Raw genomic sequence first — 18,302 nt, 5'->3', positions numbered from 1 at the left:
GGTTTTCCGGTCGTCTAGGGTCCAGCTGATACGGTCACGAGCCCAGGAAAGGAACTGCAGGCGATGCCGTGCTGTTAGGAAAGGCACTAGCGTCATTCTCTACTGCCGTAGTCCACAAACGTCAAATCCCGCCGCACTGTCCTAACGGACACGTCCCACATTGATTTCTGCGGTTACTTCACGCAGTATTGCTTGTCTGTTAGCACTGACAACTCTGTGCAAACGCCGCTGCTCTCGGTCTTAGATGAAAGCCGTCGGCCACTGCGTTGTCCGTGGTGAGAGATGATGCCTAGAATTTGGTATTCTCGGCATACTCTTGATATTGTGGATCACGGAATATTGAACTCCCTAATGATTTCCGAAATGGAATGTCCCATGCATCTAGTTACAACTACCATTCCACATTCAGAGCCTGTTAATTCCCGTAATCATGTCGGAAACATTTTCACATGCCCTTTTATAGCTTGTGTACGCGATACTGCCGCCATCTGTAATGTGTATTCGTTATCCCATGACTTCTGCCATTTCAGTGTACAACCTACTTCTTAACCATCTGACTGCAAGTAACTTATCGTCAAAGTCACAGTTTGGATTTCTAAAGTGTTCCGAAGGCTCTTTACATATACTGAAAGCGTGTACTTAGTACGTTAGACAGGAGGTTACAGGCTGCTTGATGTCACGGACTGCGTGGCCCCTCCCGCCGGAGGTTCGAGTCCTCCCTCGGGCATGGGTATGTCTGTTGTTCTTAGCATAAGTTAGTTTAAGTAGTGTGTGAGTCTAGGGACCGATGACCTCAGCAGTTCGGTCCCTTAGGAATTCACACACATTTGAACATTTATTGAACAGGCTGCTTGTGTATTCTATGTTCTTTCGAAGGCTTTTGACTCTTTAAATCACTATATCCTCTTAAGTAAATTATAATGTTCTGGTGTATCAGCAAAACGTTGTAATAGGGTTGGAATCGTCCCTCTGACAGGATTAAAAAAAAAAAAAAAGAAAAAAGAAGATCGCATGTAATACTGGTTGTGGTAAACACGCGATGCAACTGCACCAAGCGTACTTTAACTGCCAAGGTTAATCCTACCGAGCGAGGTGGCGCAGTGGTTAGACACTGGACTCGCATTCGGGAGGACGACGGTTCAATCCCGCGTCCGGCCATCCTGATTTAGGTTTTCCGTGATTTCCCTAAATCGCTCCAGGCAAATGCCGGGATGGTTCCTTTCAAAGGGCACGGCCGACTTCCTTCCCCGTCCTTCCCTAATCCGATGAGACCGATGACCTCGCTGTCTGGTCTCCTTCCCCAAAGCAACCAACCAACCAACCAAGGCTAATCTTCGCCGTACTAACTCTAGTGTAACCCCATATATCATCCATTGTTCGATGATATGTGAGTTGTTTGCTGTGCACGCACTACTATACTCAAATTTTAAGCTTTGTTATAAAGCAGTGCTTCTTTTGCCGGAATAATTGTTTCGTAGTTCACTTCCACGCCTTCAAAAATATTAAAAATGTGGAGTAGTGTTTTGTTTTTGACAAGTCATAGAATCCAACGAGACCTAGTGCAGCGTCCATCCTGACTTTCCATAGCCCTGTCTGTCATGAAGGAAAAGCACACATTGGTTGACTAAGTGAAAATGAAAATATAAAGTGCAGGATTTTTTTTTTTTTTACTCAGCTTGTATAAAATCAATATGGACAATCAGCTCGTCACGGAAAGAGGTTACAATGGATACCGTACAGTGGCTAAAGCTATAAAGAGGCACGCGTATTGTGGTAGTTCTATAATTGCTACACAACGGGTGACAGTTTTATGGGAGGAATCACTATGAGTGAGTAAGCCACATTCAATTAACCGCGAAAAATCAGTAAGCGAATGTCTTTTATATGGGTATCCGACAAATACTCTTCGTCATTGTGTCTGAAAATGGTTTGTGGATAATAACACTCCTGAAATAGACTGGCCTGCCCAGAGTCCCGACCTGAACCCAATGGAACACTTTTCGGATGAGTTAGAATGCCAACTTCGCTCTAAATTGCAGCGTCCAACATCACTGTCCTCTGGTTTCTTGAGAAAGAACGGGCTGCCATTCCTCCACAGACATTCAAACACCTCATTGGAAGTGTCCCCAGCAGAGGTCAAGCCGTCATGAAGGGTGGATAAGCCTCTTGTTAATGGGGTCAGATAGTATAAGGACGTAGTTCTCCGTGGCTAGAACCCATTTCAGAGATTGTTCCTGGGTTTGTAACCGTGTACGACACGATAAAAATTACCTGTCTCTGAGATACTATTACAGGCAGTCTTGATCAGTGTAACTCACTTGTTATGAGTGTTTCATTACCACTTCTCAAGAACGAGCAAGGAGAATGGAAACTGTCACCCATGTTATTTTAACAGGAACCATACTGACAATCACCTGAAATGATTTCGACGAATCGTGAAATCTCAAGTCAGAGAAACTAGATCGATTAATATATGGCTGTATCGTGTCGTACTTCCCAATCTTTTACTGTTGTCATAACAAAACTGAGTGAATCTAAGGTATTTCTACCCATGAAAAGTTATTGAAGCTGTGCAGTTCTCATAATATGAAGATAGTTGCGTTATACTGCATTTTTCTCAAGGAATTTGAGTAGCTAGCTCTTCAAAACACTCTTTTCGTCTGAACTGAGCTGTCCTAGACCGTCCGATCCACTTCCATTGGTACTTCCACTTTAGCTAAAAACTGCGTTCTCCTGGAATGTGGCAACCAACGGAAGTCAGTCACTCTATAGACAAAACATTTGCATATAATCTTTTTCTAATATTTTAACTTTTTACCTGCAGGCCACTCGGTCAATTGCACCTAGTTTCACCACTATGTAGAATGAGGTGTGGCAACACGCCATCAGGTCCATACAGATTATTAAGGAAATCAACTTCAGGTGGTTGTGTACACAGTTGTCAATAGTCACTCTGTTCCACCGATAAAAGCTGCCACAGTTCTCGATTTTTTTGTTTGTTTGCTTGAATACATTACCCATTTTCTTTGATTACGCTATGCGTGTTTGAATGGCTTTAGGCACATGGACATACACCGTGTAAGACGTTCATTTACTTGCACGGGAAGTGCAAAAATAATGTAATAAACGGTACAAACCTGGCGACATTGGTCGAAGTGTCTAGGAAATTCTGCTTCGCGCCTTTGCAGTCGAGGCCGATGGCCACGAAGTCGCCCTTGTACTCCTTCATCATGAGCTTGAAGTCGCTGTAGGTGAGGGAGTCCTTGTGCTGCAGGCCGGCGTCCTGGAACATGCCGTCGATCAGCTCCGTCACGTGCTGGTCCGACAGGCTGGTGGTGCGCGCTATCTCCACCAGGGACCGCAGCATCTCCGACAGCTCGCCCTTGTCTATCACGCCGTTGCGGTCGTTGTCGCACATATCGAAGATGATACGCAGCTTGTCCTCTGTTTTGCCGCGCGAAAACAAGACGACGGTGTCCAGAAATTCCTGTAAATAAGCATTACAGTGAACAGTGTAGCCTTTGCGAGGTCAAGCAGCAGTTCATAGAACAGAATCGTAATCAAAAGGTTTTATTCGAGGTGGTATGCAAAGGTTCTCGGACCATATTAGCTGAAACTGATACATCCTAGTTAATCTCATTCTGCACTATCATCTTCAAATCAGTTTCTTGCAACAGAAGACACTGGTCCCACATTACATTACATTACATTAATCCTTGTTCCATAGATCATGAACCATTTCGTAATGATGTGGAGCGTGTCACTTTAACATAAGTTTTCTTTACACAAAGTAATTAATTCATTACTTTTTTTTCTTAGAATTACTCCTTCATATCTAAGAATTTATCTATTGAGTAGAAGGAGTTGTCATTCAGAAATTATTTTAATTTGCTTTTAAATGCTGGTTGGCTATCAGTCATACTTTTAATACTATTTGGCATATGACCAAATATATTTGTGACAGCATAATTCACCCTTTTCTGTGCCAAAGTGAGATTTAATCCAGAATAGTGGATATCATCCTTTCTTCTAGTGTTGTAGCTACGCACTTCGCTGTTATTTTTGAATTGGGATGGGTTATTAATGACATATTTCATAAGTGAATATATGGATTGCGAAGGTATTGTGAATATCCCGAGTTCCTTAAAAAAATGTCTGTAAGGTGATCTCGGGTGGGCTCCAGCTATTATTCTGATTACATGCTTTTGCGCAATGAATACTTTCTCTCTTAGTGATGAATTGCCCCAAAATATGCCACCACATGAAAGCAGTGAATGAAAATAGGCATATTAGGCTAATTTACTTATATGTTTATCACCAAAACTTGCAATAACTATAACAGCATAAGTAGTTGAACCTAACCATTTCAGCATATCATCAATGTGTTTCTTCCAATTCCAGTGTTATGCCATTTACTGTACAGAATTGTATAAACTGTGTTTTCTCAAAATTAAGTGAGAGTCCATTTGCAGAGAACCACTTAATAATTTTCTGAAAGACATTATTTGCAATTTCCTCAGCTAGTTTTTGCATCTTGGGTGTGTTAACTTTGCATCTTCGTGAATATAGAGTGGCAAGTCGTTAATATATATTAAGACCAATAAGGGACCCAAGACTGAACCCTGTGGGACACCATTCTTGATACCTCCCCAATTAGAAGACCATGCTGGTTTTTGTAGACTATCTGTACCGTTAATTTCAACCTTCTGCATTCTTCCAGTTAAGTATGAACCGTTTTTTAACACTTCTGAAATTCATTCCGAAAATCTGTCTTTTGTGAAGGTGTTTAGTACTCACTGGGGTACCACTTGAAATAATTCTCCACTGTATAAAATACTCGCCCCTTCAACTATGATAAGGGGATGAAGTCTCATGGAGCTAGCTCTGGTGATAGTTTTAGTAAAAAAAATATGTATAGTGTAGCCCGTATGCAGTCGTGCATTGTCATGGTGGACTACCGAGTCTGTGTCCGCGCTGCTTAGCCTTCAGCCCCTGAGGTAAGCGGCCAACTTTACTCTCCTTAAAGGACAATGGCAGCCAGCGTCAATTAAAATGAAGCACATCTTAAGATATTAGTTTCTGTAAGTACTTTTGTTTCTTACTGAGCAGGCAAGTTACACTCTTAAGGAGCTCTTAAGTTAGTTGATGTTTTCTGGATTCCGTTGGTAGCTGCTAGATGCAACTTGTTATGAAATACGGCTGAGAACTGTTGGCCGCACGAATATTTGACTTCGACCCGCAGGCTGCAGTTTGACGGCCATTGCCTTTAGCAGCTTAGGTAAATCATTGCAACATGGAGACCCCTTATGGAATGGAGCCTGACCGTACTAACATTCTGCAGGAGACCAATCAAGAAATGAAAGCGACCACTACCTTTGGGAGCTATTTAAAATGTTCGTACTCAACGAAAACAGTCGACAGTAGTGAGAGTGGTTACTTTTTACATTCAATCTAACTCCATTCATTTGCATATCTTTGGGAATACTGCTCAGATACGTTAGATTACCAGACAATGACATCTCTTTACACATGACAGTACCTCTCTGGGGTATCTAAACGTGAGACACACTGTTCAGTTACCTACAAGGAAATACTTTTAATGGAAAAGGGGAAATTAACTTCTTAATGAAATGGAATAATGATCCGCAGTAGGTATGTAAAAATACGTCTACGCCTTTGTGTCATCCCTCGTCCGCCCACACATCACACATAAAATTAATAATACAAAATACAAAACAGTCAGTAATTAATTCAAAGTTTTTATGTTGCGTCTGACCTCAAAAGCTTTCTGTGCTTTAATTACCCAAATAATCGTCTACGTACGCTACCTGAGTAGAAGTGTCCGGACATTCCTACGTTCTAGGTGCTTCAGTCCGGAACCGCGCTGCTGCTACGGTCGCAGGTTCGAATCCTGCCTCATGTGTGATGTTATTAGGTTAGTTAGGTTTCAGTAGTTCTAAGTCTAGGAGACTGATTACCTCAGATGTTAAGTCCCATAGTGCTTAGAGCCATTTGAACAGCCCTACGTAAAGCGGCACTGACCACTGGATGTCATGGGAGGCGGATTCCCTTCCCCCTACAAAAGGCGGGGGTATCTTGATGTCATTAGTGAAGCAGTGACAGCAAAGTGGCTGGATTAGGACACTAAATAACATTGAACGTGGGATAACCATTGGATGTCACTCGTGAAACATACGTATCAAGGAACTTTCAACCCTTCCAAGGTTGCCCAAGTCCACTTTTGGTTACCTAGTAGTGAAGTGGAAACCAGAAGCAACAACTACATCTAAACCAAGACCAGAAAGACCTCATGAATTGACGGACAGGGAAAGTCAGGCGCTGGAGAGAGTGGTTGCAAAAAATCGCATGAAATCAGTGAAAGAAATCACTCGTGAGTACCAAATTGCTATCAAGAGTCCAGCTAGCACAACGACTGTGTGTAGTTAGTTAAGGAGAATGGCGTACACTGGTCAAGCAGCTCCTCATAAACCTCACGTTTCTTAGCCAGTGCTACGCGACGTCTAAGGTGATGAAAGAGCAGCGTTACTGGACAGTGGAAGACTGGAACCGAATGATTTGGAGTGATGAATCACGCTATACACTGCAACAATCCGCCCGAAGGGTCTGAGTTTGGTGACTGCCTTGAGACCGTTACCTCCCAACACGTACACCGTCGAGAGTGAAGTACAGAGGAGGTGCTGCTACGGTATGGGGGTGTTTTCCGCGGTTAGGATGAGGTCCTATCATGCTTCAGAAAATCGTCGGAACTGGAAGACTGTAAGATATTTTGAAAGTGTTTGCTTCTGCTATTTATGCTAGAATGCGGACCTTGTTTATTTTCAAACACAAAACTTAAGGAACTTGTTTTATGTTCAACCTTAACTTCGATCAGACTTCACGCATTTGGTCACCTTTAAGGAGCGTTGTGCTCTCGCTTATCAACTGATTGTTTTTACGTGTTGAAATGATGAAGTCCCTTACTCCTTGACAGAGCGTAGGGGAACGATGCGGGAGACCCGCACCGCCGTACCAGGCAAGGTCCTAGTGGAGGTGGTTTGCCATTGCCTTCCTCCAACCGTAGTGGGGATGAACGATGATGATGAAGACGACACAACAACACCCAGTCATCTCCAGGCAGGTGAAAATCCCTGACCCCGCCGGGAATCGAGCCCAGGACCCTGTGCTCAGGAAGCGAGAACGCTACCGCGAGACCACGAGCTACGGACACATGTTGAGAAACTTAATTTTTTTAAAATCAGAAACTTTAACTATTGTGCAGTTTTTACTTGTGAAAGAACTTTGGTTAATTCCGGACTTTAAGAAATTTTACTTTCATAATATATATAAGACTTTGTTAAAACTGTGCTCCAGAAATAAACTTGTTATATTGTGACCACCCGTCTCTCTAGCAGAACCGGACATATCAATCTGAACGTAGTTTAGAGCATTGTGTGCTGAGTAATGTGAAACAATATTTTTGGAGACGACGTGAACCCTGTCATAAAGTAGCATCTGCAAAGCAGTGGTTTGTGGACATCACTACCTACTCTGGTTTTGACCCAACGAAGAATACGCTGCCATTCATCCACACACACCCACAAATCTCAATGGAAGCGTCCCCAGCGAATTGTCATCAAGGCGAATGGTGGACACTCTCCGTACTAATGGCCACTATTAGATATCCGAAATCTTTTGATCAGATAGTGTATTAAATTTTTCCTCTCCAAGTGAGAGTGACATCTTAACCAACAAACAATTCAGTTCGTAGTCAGTTGCCACACTGGTTCAAGAAGGATGTATGGGAAGATACTAGCAGTTTTCAGTGTGCTCATAAACATTTTCGCGAAAAGTATAATTATGGGAAGTTTTGGGTATCACTACATACACTCTAAGAGGGAAAAAATAAAATAAAAGGAGCGTCACGAAGGGATTAGCCGAATAGGACGGAAATCGGTAGATGTGATGAACATGTACAGACAAACAAATGATTACAATGTAAGAGAAATTGGATTGTTTATTCAAGAGAAAGAGGTTCACGAATTGAACACGTCAGTAACGTATTGGTCTACCTCTGGCCTGTAAGCAAGCAATTATTCGGCTTGGCATTGATTGATAGAGTAGCTGGATGTCCTCGTCAGTGATATCATGCCAAATTCTGTTCAATTGGTGTGTTGGATCGTCAAAATCTCGAGATAGTTGAGAGCCCTGCCGATAATGCTCCAGACGTTGTCAGTTGGTGAGAGAAACGGTGACCTTGCCGGCCAAGGTAGGGTTTGGCAAGCACGAACGCAAGCAGTAGAAACTCTCGCCGTGTGCGGGCGGGCATTATCTTGTTAAATTATAAGCCCAGGATGGTTTGCCATGAAGGGCCATAGAATATCGTCGACGTCCCGCTATGCTGTAAGGATGCCGCGGATAACAACCGGAGGGGTCCTGCTATGAAAAGAAATGGCACTCGACACCATCAGTCCTCATTGTCGGGCCACATGGCGGGCTACTGTCAGGTTGGCACCCCACCACTGTCTGGGGCGGCTCCAGCCACTTGACGGGAGTACACTACTGGCCATTAAAATTGCTACACCGCAAAGATGACGTGCTACAGGCGCGAAATTTAACCGACAGGAAGAAGATGCTGTGATATGCAAATGATTAGCTTTTCAGAGCATTTACACAAGACTGGCGTCGGTGGCGACACCTACAACGTGCTGACAAGAGGAAAGTTGCCTGGTGAAACGTTGTTGTGATGCCTCGTGTAAGGAAGAGAAATGCGTACCATCACGTTTCCGACTTTGATAAAGGTCGGATTGTAGCCTATCGCGATTGCGATTTATCGTATCGCGACATTGCTGCTCGCGTTTGTCGAGATCCAATGACTGTTAGCAGAATATGAAATCGGTGGGTTCTGGAGGGTAATACGGAACGCCGTGCTGGATCCCAACGGCCTCGTATCACCAGCAGTCGAGATGACAGGCATCTTATCAGCGTGGCTGTAACGGATCGTGCAGCCACGTCTCGATCCCTGAGTCAAGAGATGGCGACGTTTGCAAGAAAGAACCATCTGCACGAACAGTTCGACGACGAATGCACCAGCATGGAACATCAGTTCGGACACCATGGCTGCGGTGACCCTTGACGCTGCATCATAGACAGGAGCGCCTGCGATGGTGTACTCAACGACGAACCCGGTTGCACGAATGGCGAAACGTCATTTTTTTCGGATGAATCCAGGTTCTTTTTACAGCATCATGATGGTCGCAACCGTGTTTGGCGACATCGCGGTGAACGCACATTGGAAGTGTGTATTCGTCATCGCCATACTGGCGTATCGGTCACCTCTTGTTCGCAATGACGGTACTTTGAACAGTGGACGTTACATTTCAGATGTGCTACGACCCGTGGCTCAACGCTTCATTCAATCCCTGCGAAATCCTACGTTTCAGCAGGATAATTTACGACCGCATGTTGCAAGGCCTGTACGGGCCTTTCTGGATACAAAAAATGTTCGACTGCTGCCCTGGCCGGCACATTCTCAGGATCTGTCAAAATTGAAAACGCCTGGTCAATGGTGGCCGAGCAACTGGCTCGTCACAATACGCCAGCCACTAATCTTGATGAACTGTGGTATCGTGTTGAAGCTGCATGGGCAGCTGTACCTGTACACGCCATCCAAGCTCTGTTTGACTCAATGGCCAGGCATATCAAGGCCGTTATTACGGCCAGAGGTGGTTGTTCTGGGTACTGATCTCTCAGGATCTATGCACCCAAATTGCGTGAAAATGTAATCACATGCCAGTTCTAGCATAATATATTTGTCCAATGAATACCCGTTTACCATCTGCATTTCTTCTTGGTGTAGCAACTTTAATGGCCAGTTGTGTAGAATTGTCTTCAGTGATGGTCCCGCTTCGAAATCAGCCCGATGACCAGCGAAGACATGTCAGGAGACGCCCCAGACAGCGCTAGCGTACCAACCTGTCTGTCGCACGCCATACGGCCTGACAATCAGGAGTGATGGTCTGGGGTGCCATTTTTCTCCATAGTAGGAGAAAGACCGTTTGGTTGTCATCTGCGGCACCGTTATGGCACAACGGTACGTCGACGACGTTCTACTCCCCATTTTGTTGCCGTTCGTGGCAAGCGATCATGGGCTTCCATTTCAGGAAGACGATATCCACCCGTACACTGCTAGTGTTTCTAATGCTTGTCTTTGTGCTTGCCAAACTCTGCCGTGGCCAGCAAGGTAGCTGGATCTCTCTCCAACTGAGAACGTTTGGAGCATTTTGAGCAAGGCCCTCAAACCATCTCTGGATTTTGACTATCTATCGCGCCAGTTGGACAAATTTTGGCACGATATCCCTCAGGTGCTCATCCATCAAGCTGAATAACCGCTTGGGTAAGGTCCAGAGGCGGACCAACGCGTTATTAACTTTCTCAGTTTCTGAAGCTATTTCTCTTGAATAAATCATCCACATTTTCTAAAATTGCAACCATTTGTTTGTCCATACACGTAAATCACATTTACCGATTTCCGTTCCATTTTGATAATTCTTTCGTGGTGCGTCGCTTTTTTTTTTTTTTTTTTTTTATGTAGTCTTAGAGTGTATTTCGCTGGGTTCAGCGTACTTCAGGGACTACGCGGAGCCTATCGAATAATCAATATCTTTCTGGCTCCTATTACCTTGTCAGAAACGGAACGTTGTAAGCTGTTACTCGCTGTTTAACTGAGAGAAGGCAGGCGCGTTACCTGGAAGGAGATGCGGCCGTCGCCGTCCTTGTCGACGATGTTGAACATCTTGCGCACGAAGACGGCGTCGGGCTTCATGCCGAGTGCGCTGGCAAACTCGCTCTTGGAGAGCGAGGTGCGCATCACGGTGACGACCTCGCCCGCCATGTTGGAGCGGCGGCGCTTCTCGCCGGGCCGCAGGCCGAACGTGAGGGCGTACGCCTCGCGGAAGAAGTGCTCCAGCCGGCGCTGCCGCCGCTCGCGCGTCTCCGCGTTGGCCAGCATCGCGTCGCGCTGCCCGGGCACCGTCACCAGCCGCACCTGCGCACCGCCGCCACATCTCCTCTGATCACAGCACGGCTCTCGGGTCTAACTTCCACCTGTCGTCTCCCCTCCCCTACTGTACCGACTTACCACAGGTTTTCTCTTGTTTAATATTCACCCCACTTCTTCATGCTAGATTGCTACTAGGGGCTAGTAAAAAAGATGGACCCAGTTTAATCAATTCCTATTTCATGAAATGCAAATTTGATACAAACAATTTCTACACTATTAGAGAAAGAGGACCCGATAAATCATCTTTGTCGTTACTAATATTTTTATTTTTATTTATGGAGCAGCATACGTATCTATATATATTACAAAATTTTTCTTTCTGTATCTCAACTGACTGATTCACGAGGAATGTTTGCGTAATATATATATATGTGTGTGTGTGTGTGTGTGTGTGTGTGTTGATGCGCTGCTCGTCCAGAATGGATTGGTAGTCAGGGGCTCATATTGTTAGCCAATAACCAGATTCTAGTAATACTTAGAAAGTGTTTTTTGTGCACACATACCCGTTCTTAAATGCGATGATGCCTGTTGATATCAACAAACTGAAAGTAGGGTAAATTAGAATGTCAGTTGCGTTTGTTGCAGGAGTCTAGTGCGAGTCGTTTACGAGATATCGTATCGTGCAAAGTTTCCACAGCACAGCAACACTAGTTTATGCCATTCAACCTCCTTAGGAGTTGGGTATGATGTTGTTATGTTGGCTTACAGTGTGCGTGTGTGTTCCTTGAGTGCATTGCGACTTGCTAGTCAGTTAGGGAGTAACGGTACAAGCAGTATGTTGCGAGTGAATGATGGGATTCAACAATGCAGAAAAAGCCGATATGCTCATTTTGTTTGGAAAGTGTAAGAAGAAAGATATCCTAATAGAAGTCAAATGTCTCGGCAGTTATTTCTACATCTACATCTACATTTATACTCCGCAAGCCACCCAACGGTGTGTGGCGGAGGGCACTTTACGTGCCACTGTCATTACCTCCCTTTCCTGTTCCAGTCGCGTATGGTTCGCGGGAAGAACGACTGTCTGAAAACCTTCGTGCGCGCTGTAATCTCTCTAATTTTACATTCGTGATCTCCTCGGGAGGTATAAGTAGGGGGAAGCAATATGTTCGATACTTCATCCAGAAACGCACCCTCTCGAGACCTGGCGAGCAAGTTACACCGCGATGCAGAGCGCCTCTCTTGCAGAGTCTGCCACTTGAGTTTGATAAACATCTCCGTAACGCTACCACGGTTACCAAATAATCCTGTAACGAGACGCGCCGCTCTTCTTTGGATCTTCTCTATCTCCTCCGTCAACCCGATTTGGTACGGATCCCACACTGATGAGCAATACTCAAGTATAGGTCGAACGAGTGTTTTGTAAGCCACCTCCTTTGTTGATGGACTACATTTTCTAAGGACTCTCCCAATGAATGTCAACCTGGTACCCGCCTTACCAACAATTAAATTTATATGATCATTCCATTTCAAATCGTTCCGCACGCATACTCCCAGATATTTTACAGAAGTAACTGCTACCAGTGTTTGTTCCGCTATCATATAATCATACAATAAAGGATCCTTCTTTCTATGTATTCGCGATACATTACATTTGTCTATGTTAAGGGTCAGTTGCCACTCCCTGCACCAAGTGCCTATCCGCTGCAGATCTTCCTGCATTTCGCTACAATTTTCTAATGCTGCAACTTCTCTGTATACTACAGCATCATCCGCGAAAAGCCGCATGGAACTTCCGACACTATCTACTAGGTCATTTATATATATTGTGAAAAGCAATGGTCCCATAACACTTCCCTATGGCACGCCAGAGGTTACTTTAGCGTCTGTAGACGTCTCTCCATTGATAACAACATGCTGTGTTTTGTTTGCTAAAAACTCTTCAATCCAGCCACACTGCTGGTCTGATATTCCGTAGGCTCTTACTTTGTTTATCAGGCGACAGTGCGGAACTGTATCGAACGCCTTCCGGAAGTCAAGAAAAATAGCATCTACCTGGGAGCCTGTATCTAATATTTTCTGGGTCTCATGAACAAATAAAGCGAGTTGGGTCTCACACGATCGCTGTCTCCGGAATCCATGTTGATTCCTACATAGTAGATTCTGGGTTTCCAAAAACGACATGATACTCGAGCAAAAAACATGTTCTAAAATTCTACAACAGATCGACGTCAGAGATATAGGTCTATAGTTTTGCGCATCTGCTCGACGACCCTTCTTGAAGACTGGGACTACCTGTGCTCTTTTCCAATCATTTGGAACCTTCCGTTCCTCTACAGACTTGCGGTACACGGCTGTTGGAAGGGGGGCAAGTTCTTTAGCGTACTCTCTGTAGAATCGAATTGGTATCCCGTCAGGTCCAGTGGACTTTCCTCTGTTGAGTGATTCCAGTTGCTTTTCTATTCCTTGGACACTTATTTCGATGTCAGACATTTTTTCGATTGTGCGGGGATTTAGAGAAGGAACTGCAGTGCGGTCTTCCTCTGTGAAACAGCTTTAGAAAAAGGTGTTTAGTATATCAGCTTTACGCGTGTCACCCTCTGTTTCAATGCCATCATCATCCCGGAGTGTCTGGATATGCTGTTTCGAGCCACTTACTGATTTAACGTAAGACCAGAACTTCCTAGGATTTTCTGTCAAGTCGGTACATAGAATTTTACTTTCGAATTCACTGAATGCTTCACGCATAGCCCTCCTCACGCTAACTTTGACATCGTTTAGCTTCTGTTTGTCTGAGAGGTTTTGGCTGCATTTAAACTTGGAGTGAAGCTCTCTTTGCTTTCGCAGTAGTTTCCTAACTTTGTTGTTGTACCACGGTGGGTTTTTCCCGCCCATCACAGTTTTCCTCGGCACGTACCTGTCTAAAACGCATTTTGCGATTGCCTTGAACTTTTTCCATAAACACTCAACATTGTCAGTGTCGGAACAGAAATTTTCGTTTTGATCTGTTAGGTAGTCTGAAATCTGCCTTCTATTACTCTTGCTAAACAGATAAACCTTCCTCCCTTTTTTTTTATTCCTATTAACTTCCATATTCAGGGATGCTGCAACGGCCTTATGATCACTGATTCCCTGTTCTGCACATACAGAGTCGAAAAGTTCGGGTCTGTTTGTTATCAGTAGGTCCAAGATGTTATCTCCACGAGTCGGTTCTCTGTTTAATTGCTCGAGGTAATTTTCGGATAGTGCACTCAGTATAATGTCACTCGATGCTCTGTCCCTACCACCCGTCCTAAACATCTGAGTGTCCCAGTCTATATCTGGTAAATTGAAATCTCCACCTAATGCTGAGAAAATTTATGTGAAATGTATTCCAAATTTTCTCTCAGTTGTTCTGCCACTAATGCTACAGAGTCGGGAGGTCGGTAAAAGGAGCCAATTATTAACCTAGCTCGGTTGTTGAGTGTAACCTCCACCCATAATAATTCACAGCAACTATCCACTTCTACTTCACTACAGGATAAACTACTACTAACAGAGACGAACACTCCACCACCGGTTGCATGCAATCTATCCTTTCTAAACACCGTCTGTACCTTTGTAAAAATTTCGGCAGAATTTATCTCTGGCTTCAGCCAGCTTTCTGTACCTATAACGATTTCAGCTTCGGTGCTTTCTATCAGCGCTTGAAGTTCCGGTACTTTACCAACGCAGCTTCGACAGTTTACAATTACAATACCGATTGCTGCTTGGTCCCCGCATGTCCCGACTTTGCCCCGCACCCGTTGAGGCTGTTGCCCTTTCTGTACTTTCCCAAGGCCATCTAACCTAAAAAACCGCCCAGCCCACGCCACACAACCCCTACTACCCGTGTAGCCGCTTGTTGCGTGTAGTGGACTCCTGACCTATCCAGCGGAACCCGAAACCCCACCACCCTATGGCGCAAGCCGAGGAATCTGCAGCCCACACGGTCGCAGAACCGTCTCAGAGTGGCAGTCTTCACCAAATCAGATAGCCGCCGGAAGCCAGAGAGGATTTCCTCCTATCCATAGCGACACACATCATTGGTGCCGACATGAGCGACCACCTGCAGATGGGTGCACCCTGTACCCTTCATGGCATCCGGAAGGACCCTTTCCACATGTGCAATGACTCCCCCCGGTATGCACACGAAGTGCACATTGGATTTCTTCCCCTCTCTTGCTGCCATATCCCTAAGGGGCCCCTTTACGCGCCTGACGTTGGAGCTCCCAACTACCAGTAAGCCCACCCTCTGCGACCGCCCGGATCTTGCAGACTGAGGGGCAACCTCTGGAACAGGACAAGCAGCCATGTCAGGCCGAAGATCAGTATCAGCCTGAGACAGAGCCTGAAACTGGTTAGTCAGACAAACTGGAGAGGCCTTCCGTTCAGCCCTCCTGAATGTCTTTCGCCCCCTGCCACACCTTGAGATGACCTCCCACTCTACCACAGGTGAGGGATCAGCCTCAATGCGGGCAGTATCCCGGGCAACCAGAGTAGCAGTCCGATCGGGGGATGCGTGGGACGAGCTGGCCGTCCCCGACAAACCCCCATCCGGACCCCCACAGTGATGCCCATTGGCAACAGCCTCAAGCTGTGTGATCGAAGCCAACACTGCCTGAAGCTGGGAGCGAAGGGATGCCAACTCAGCCTGCATCCGAACACAGCAGTTGCAGTCCCTACCCATGCTAAAAACTGTTGTGCAAAGAACGTCTGAACTAATCTACAGAGAGCGCAAACAAATCGACTCAAATTTAAACGGTTATTAAAATACAAGATTGCCTAGTAAATGCAGAAATGCTGCTACTTGCGCACTGCTGACACACTGCTCGGCGGCGGAAGGAGACTACGCGATTTTACACTATTCAGGTACTAAAACGCGATGATACAACTCTCAAATACTATAATAAGCCCGAAATTTATGAATTAGACAATGAAAGTACCAAAAACACGCAAAGAAATTAAGAATTAAACTATGTAAGAAATGAGTGAGCTAGGAGTATACGACCTCTTCAACGAGTTACGCGAATGTGGTAGTCTACCACCTAGCCAATGTAACAGAGGGAAGCAAGCGACGACAGAAGAGGGGGGATTAATGTCCTTGCTACTGTTGCAGTTGATCCACACGTTAGCCCCTGTGCAATCGCAAGAGGAAGTGGCAGGAGTCGGGTAAGTGTCCTACACATTCCCTATCGACATAGGCTCCATCTCCATCACATCTCTCCCCATCAAGAGCTGAATGGGAACTATTATGAGAATAATGTTAACTTCTGGACAGGATACCCGAGATGTACCATGCAGCTTGTTCAGTGATGAAGCCACGTTTACCAATCATGGACAGGTCTGCTGGCAATCCCCGTTGCGTTTGTCAGCTGAAACATCAGCGACCATGCATTGTAAACGTGTGGTGTGGGACAGTGCAACATCAGCTCACAGGCCCGCTTTTCATAGACAGAACACTGAATGGGCACAAGTATCGTAGCCCCCTAACAGACCATCTTCCATAGGTGCTAGAAGATGTTCCTCAGAAGACTAGGAAGAACCTGTGGTACCAACGTGATGGCTGTCTAGCCCATAGTGCATAGAGTACTTCAGCATGTCTTCACGATTTGTTTCAGAATCCTTGGACTGGACACAGAGGACCTGTATGGCGGCTGTCCCATTCCCCAGATTTGATGCCTGTGACTTTTTTGTGTGGGGAAGCTGAAATGCTAGCACATGTGCAGCAGTCGTTCCACACCAGACTGGAAGCATGTACTGCCCCTAACAGTGCTCAAAATGTTCAAATGTGTGTGAAGTCTTATGGGACTTAACTGCTAAGGTGATCAGTCCCTAAGCTTACACACTACTTAACCTAAATTATCCTAAAGAGAAACACACACACCCATGCCCGAGGGAGGACTCGAATCTCCGCTGGGACCAGCCGCACAGTCCATGACTGCAGCGCCTTAGACCGTGACAGTGCTCTTTTTGAACCCAACCTGTGATGGTCAATTGTCTGGCTGCTGGTCAGAATTCACGAACTTAGTGTATCCACTTGGGTTGTTCTTTAGCGTGTACATCACAGGTGTTGTATAAGTGTCAGTGTAGGAACTTTACAAAATACGATATCTTGTAAACGAAGTGCACTAAAAACTGCAATTAACACCACTGAAATTCTAATTTACCCAACTTTTAGTTTGTTAGTGTCCATACTTTTCCAATTGAAAAAGTGTGTGTTTGCACACAGAATAAACTTTTTAAGTATTATTATAATCTGTTGATTGGCTAACAATGCAAGCCCCTGACTGCCTATTCTGTGAAAACTGCACATCAACAGCACATTCCGTTTCCACACACACACACACACACACACACACACACACACACACACACACCCACACACACATACACACAAATACACTTACAGACAAAAATACAATTTGTAAGAAAACAGCCGGCCGGAGTGGACAAGCGGTTCTAGGCGCTACAGTCTGGAGCCGCGCGACCGCTGCGGTCGCAGGTTCGAATCCTGCCTCGGGCATGGATGTCTGTGATGTCCTTAGGTTAGTTACATTTAAATAGTTTTAAGTTCTAGGGGACTGATGACATCAGAAGTTAAGTCCCATAGTGCTCAGAGCCATTAGAATCATTCTTGTAAGAAAACAATGTTCGATGTGAAAAGTTAATATTAGTAAAGCGGACATCTGTCTGTGGTACCACTGGCTACGTCACAACCACCCTTTCCTTGAGGGCCAGGTCAGTGTTGTATTTTGAAATGGAAACGCCGTTTTTAATGTATATTCATGTTCTACGCCGAAAAATACGTGCGATTCACTCAAACCATTGTTTGACATTAGTGGGAAATGGCGCTGTAATCGACAAATATCAAGTTTGCCTAGTATTTGCAATTAAGAACCGACTCGTGTGAGCCTACATTTCATTTACGATGCAAATGGAAATCTTTGTGTTCTAACGATTGAAATTGATATTCATACGTTACATGAGTGTCGCAAATGTTATTGTACTGTACAAATAGAACGGCTAGACAATGGAATTTCTGGCAAACAAGCTACTTATATGGTAACATAGTCTCTTGTTCCCTGCGGGTTTGGCTGTGGTGACTCCCCAAACCACTGGAATGCTTGATTTCGGTGGCCACAATCGAAGTCCGCCATCACGGTGATTGAATTCGTAGTGTATCTCCATCCAGTCACCGAAACTCTACGTGGCTACCGGAGGAATACAAAGCACAACCATTGTAATAAGCTAAAATGTCCATGAAGTGGTAGTGACAGGCACACCT

General features: G+C 45.0%; 1 protein-coding gene across 1 annotated transcript in view; it reads right to left on the bottom strand.

The window, feature by feature from the left end:
- The window catches only part of LOC124606261 (dual oxidase), a 528,122-nt gene that overhangs the window by 42,557 nt on the left and 467,263 nt on the right, over nucleotides 1–18,302 (bottom strand). Inside the window, exons 13-14 of the mRNA XM_047138239.1 lie at nucleotides 10,745–11,044; nucleotides 3,138–3,487 (exon numbers count right to left, since the gene is read on the bottom strand). Of these exons, the coding sequence (XP_046994195.1) occupies nucleotides 3,138–3,487; nucleotides 10,745–11,044 (650 nt within the window). The remainder of the gene's footprint in view (nucleotides 1–3,137; nucleotides 3,488–10,744; nucleotides 11,045–18,302) is intronic.

This window comes from Schistocerca americana, chromosome 3 (genome assembly GCF_021461395.2).
Source record: "Schistocerca americana isolate TAMUIC-IGC-003095 chromosome 3, iqSchAmer2.1, whole genome shotgun sequence".
In the NCBI taxonomy this organism is placed as follows: domain Eukaryota; kingdom Metazoa; phylum Arthropoda; class Insecta; order Orthoptera; family Acrididae; genus Schistocerca; species Schistocerca americana.
This window is presented reverse-complemented; position numbering and strand designations above follow the sequence as displayed.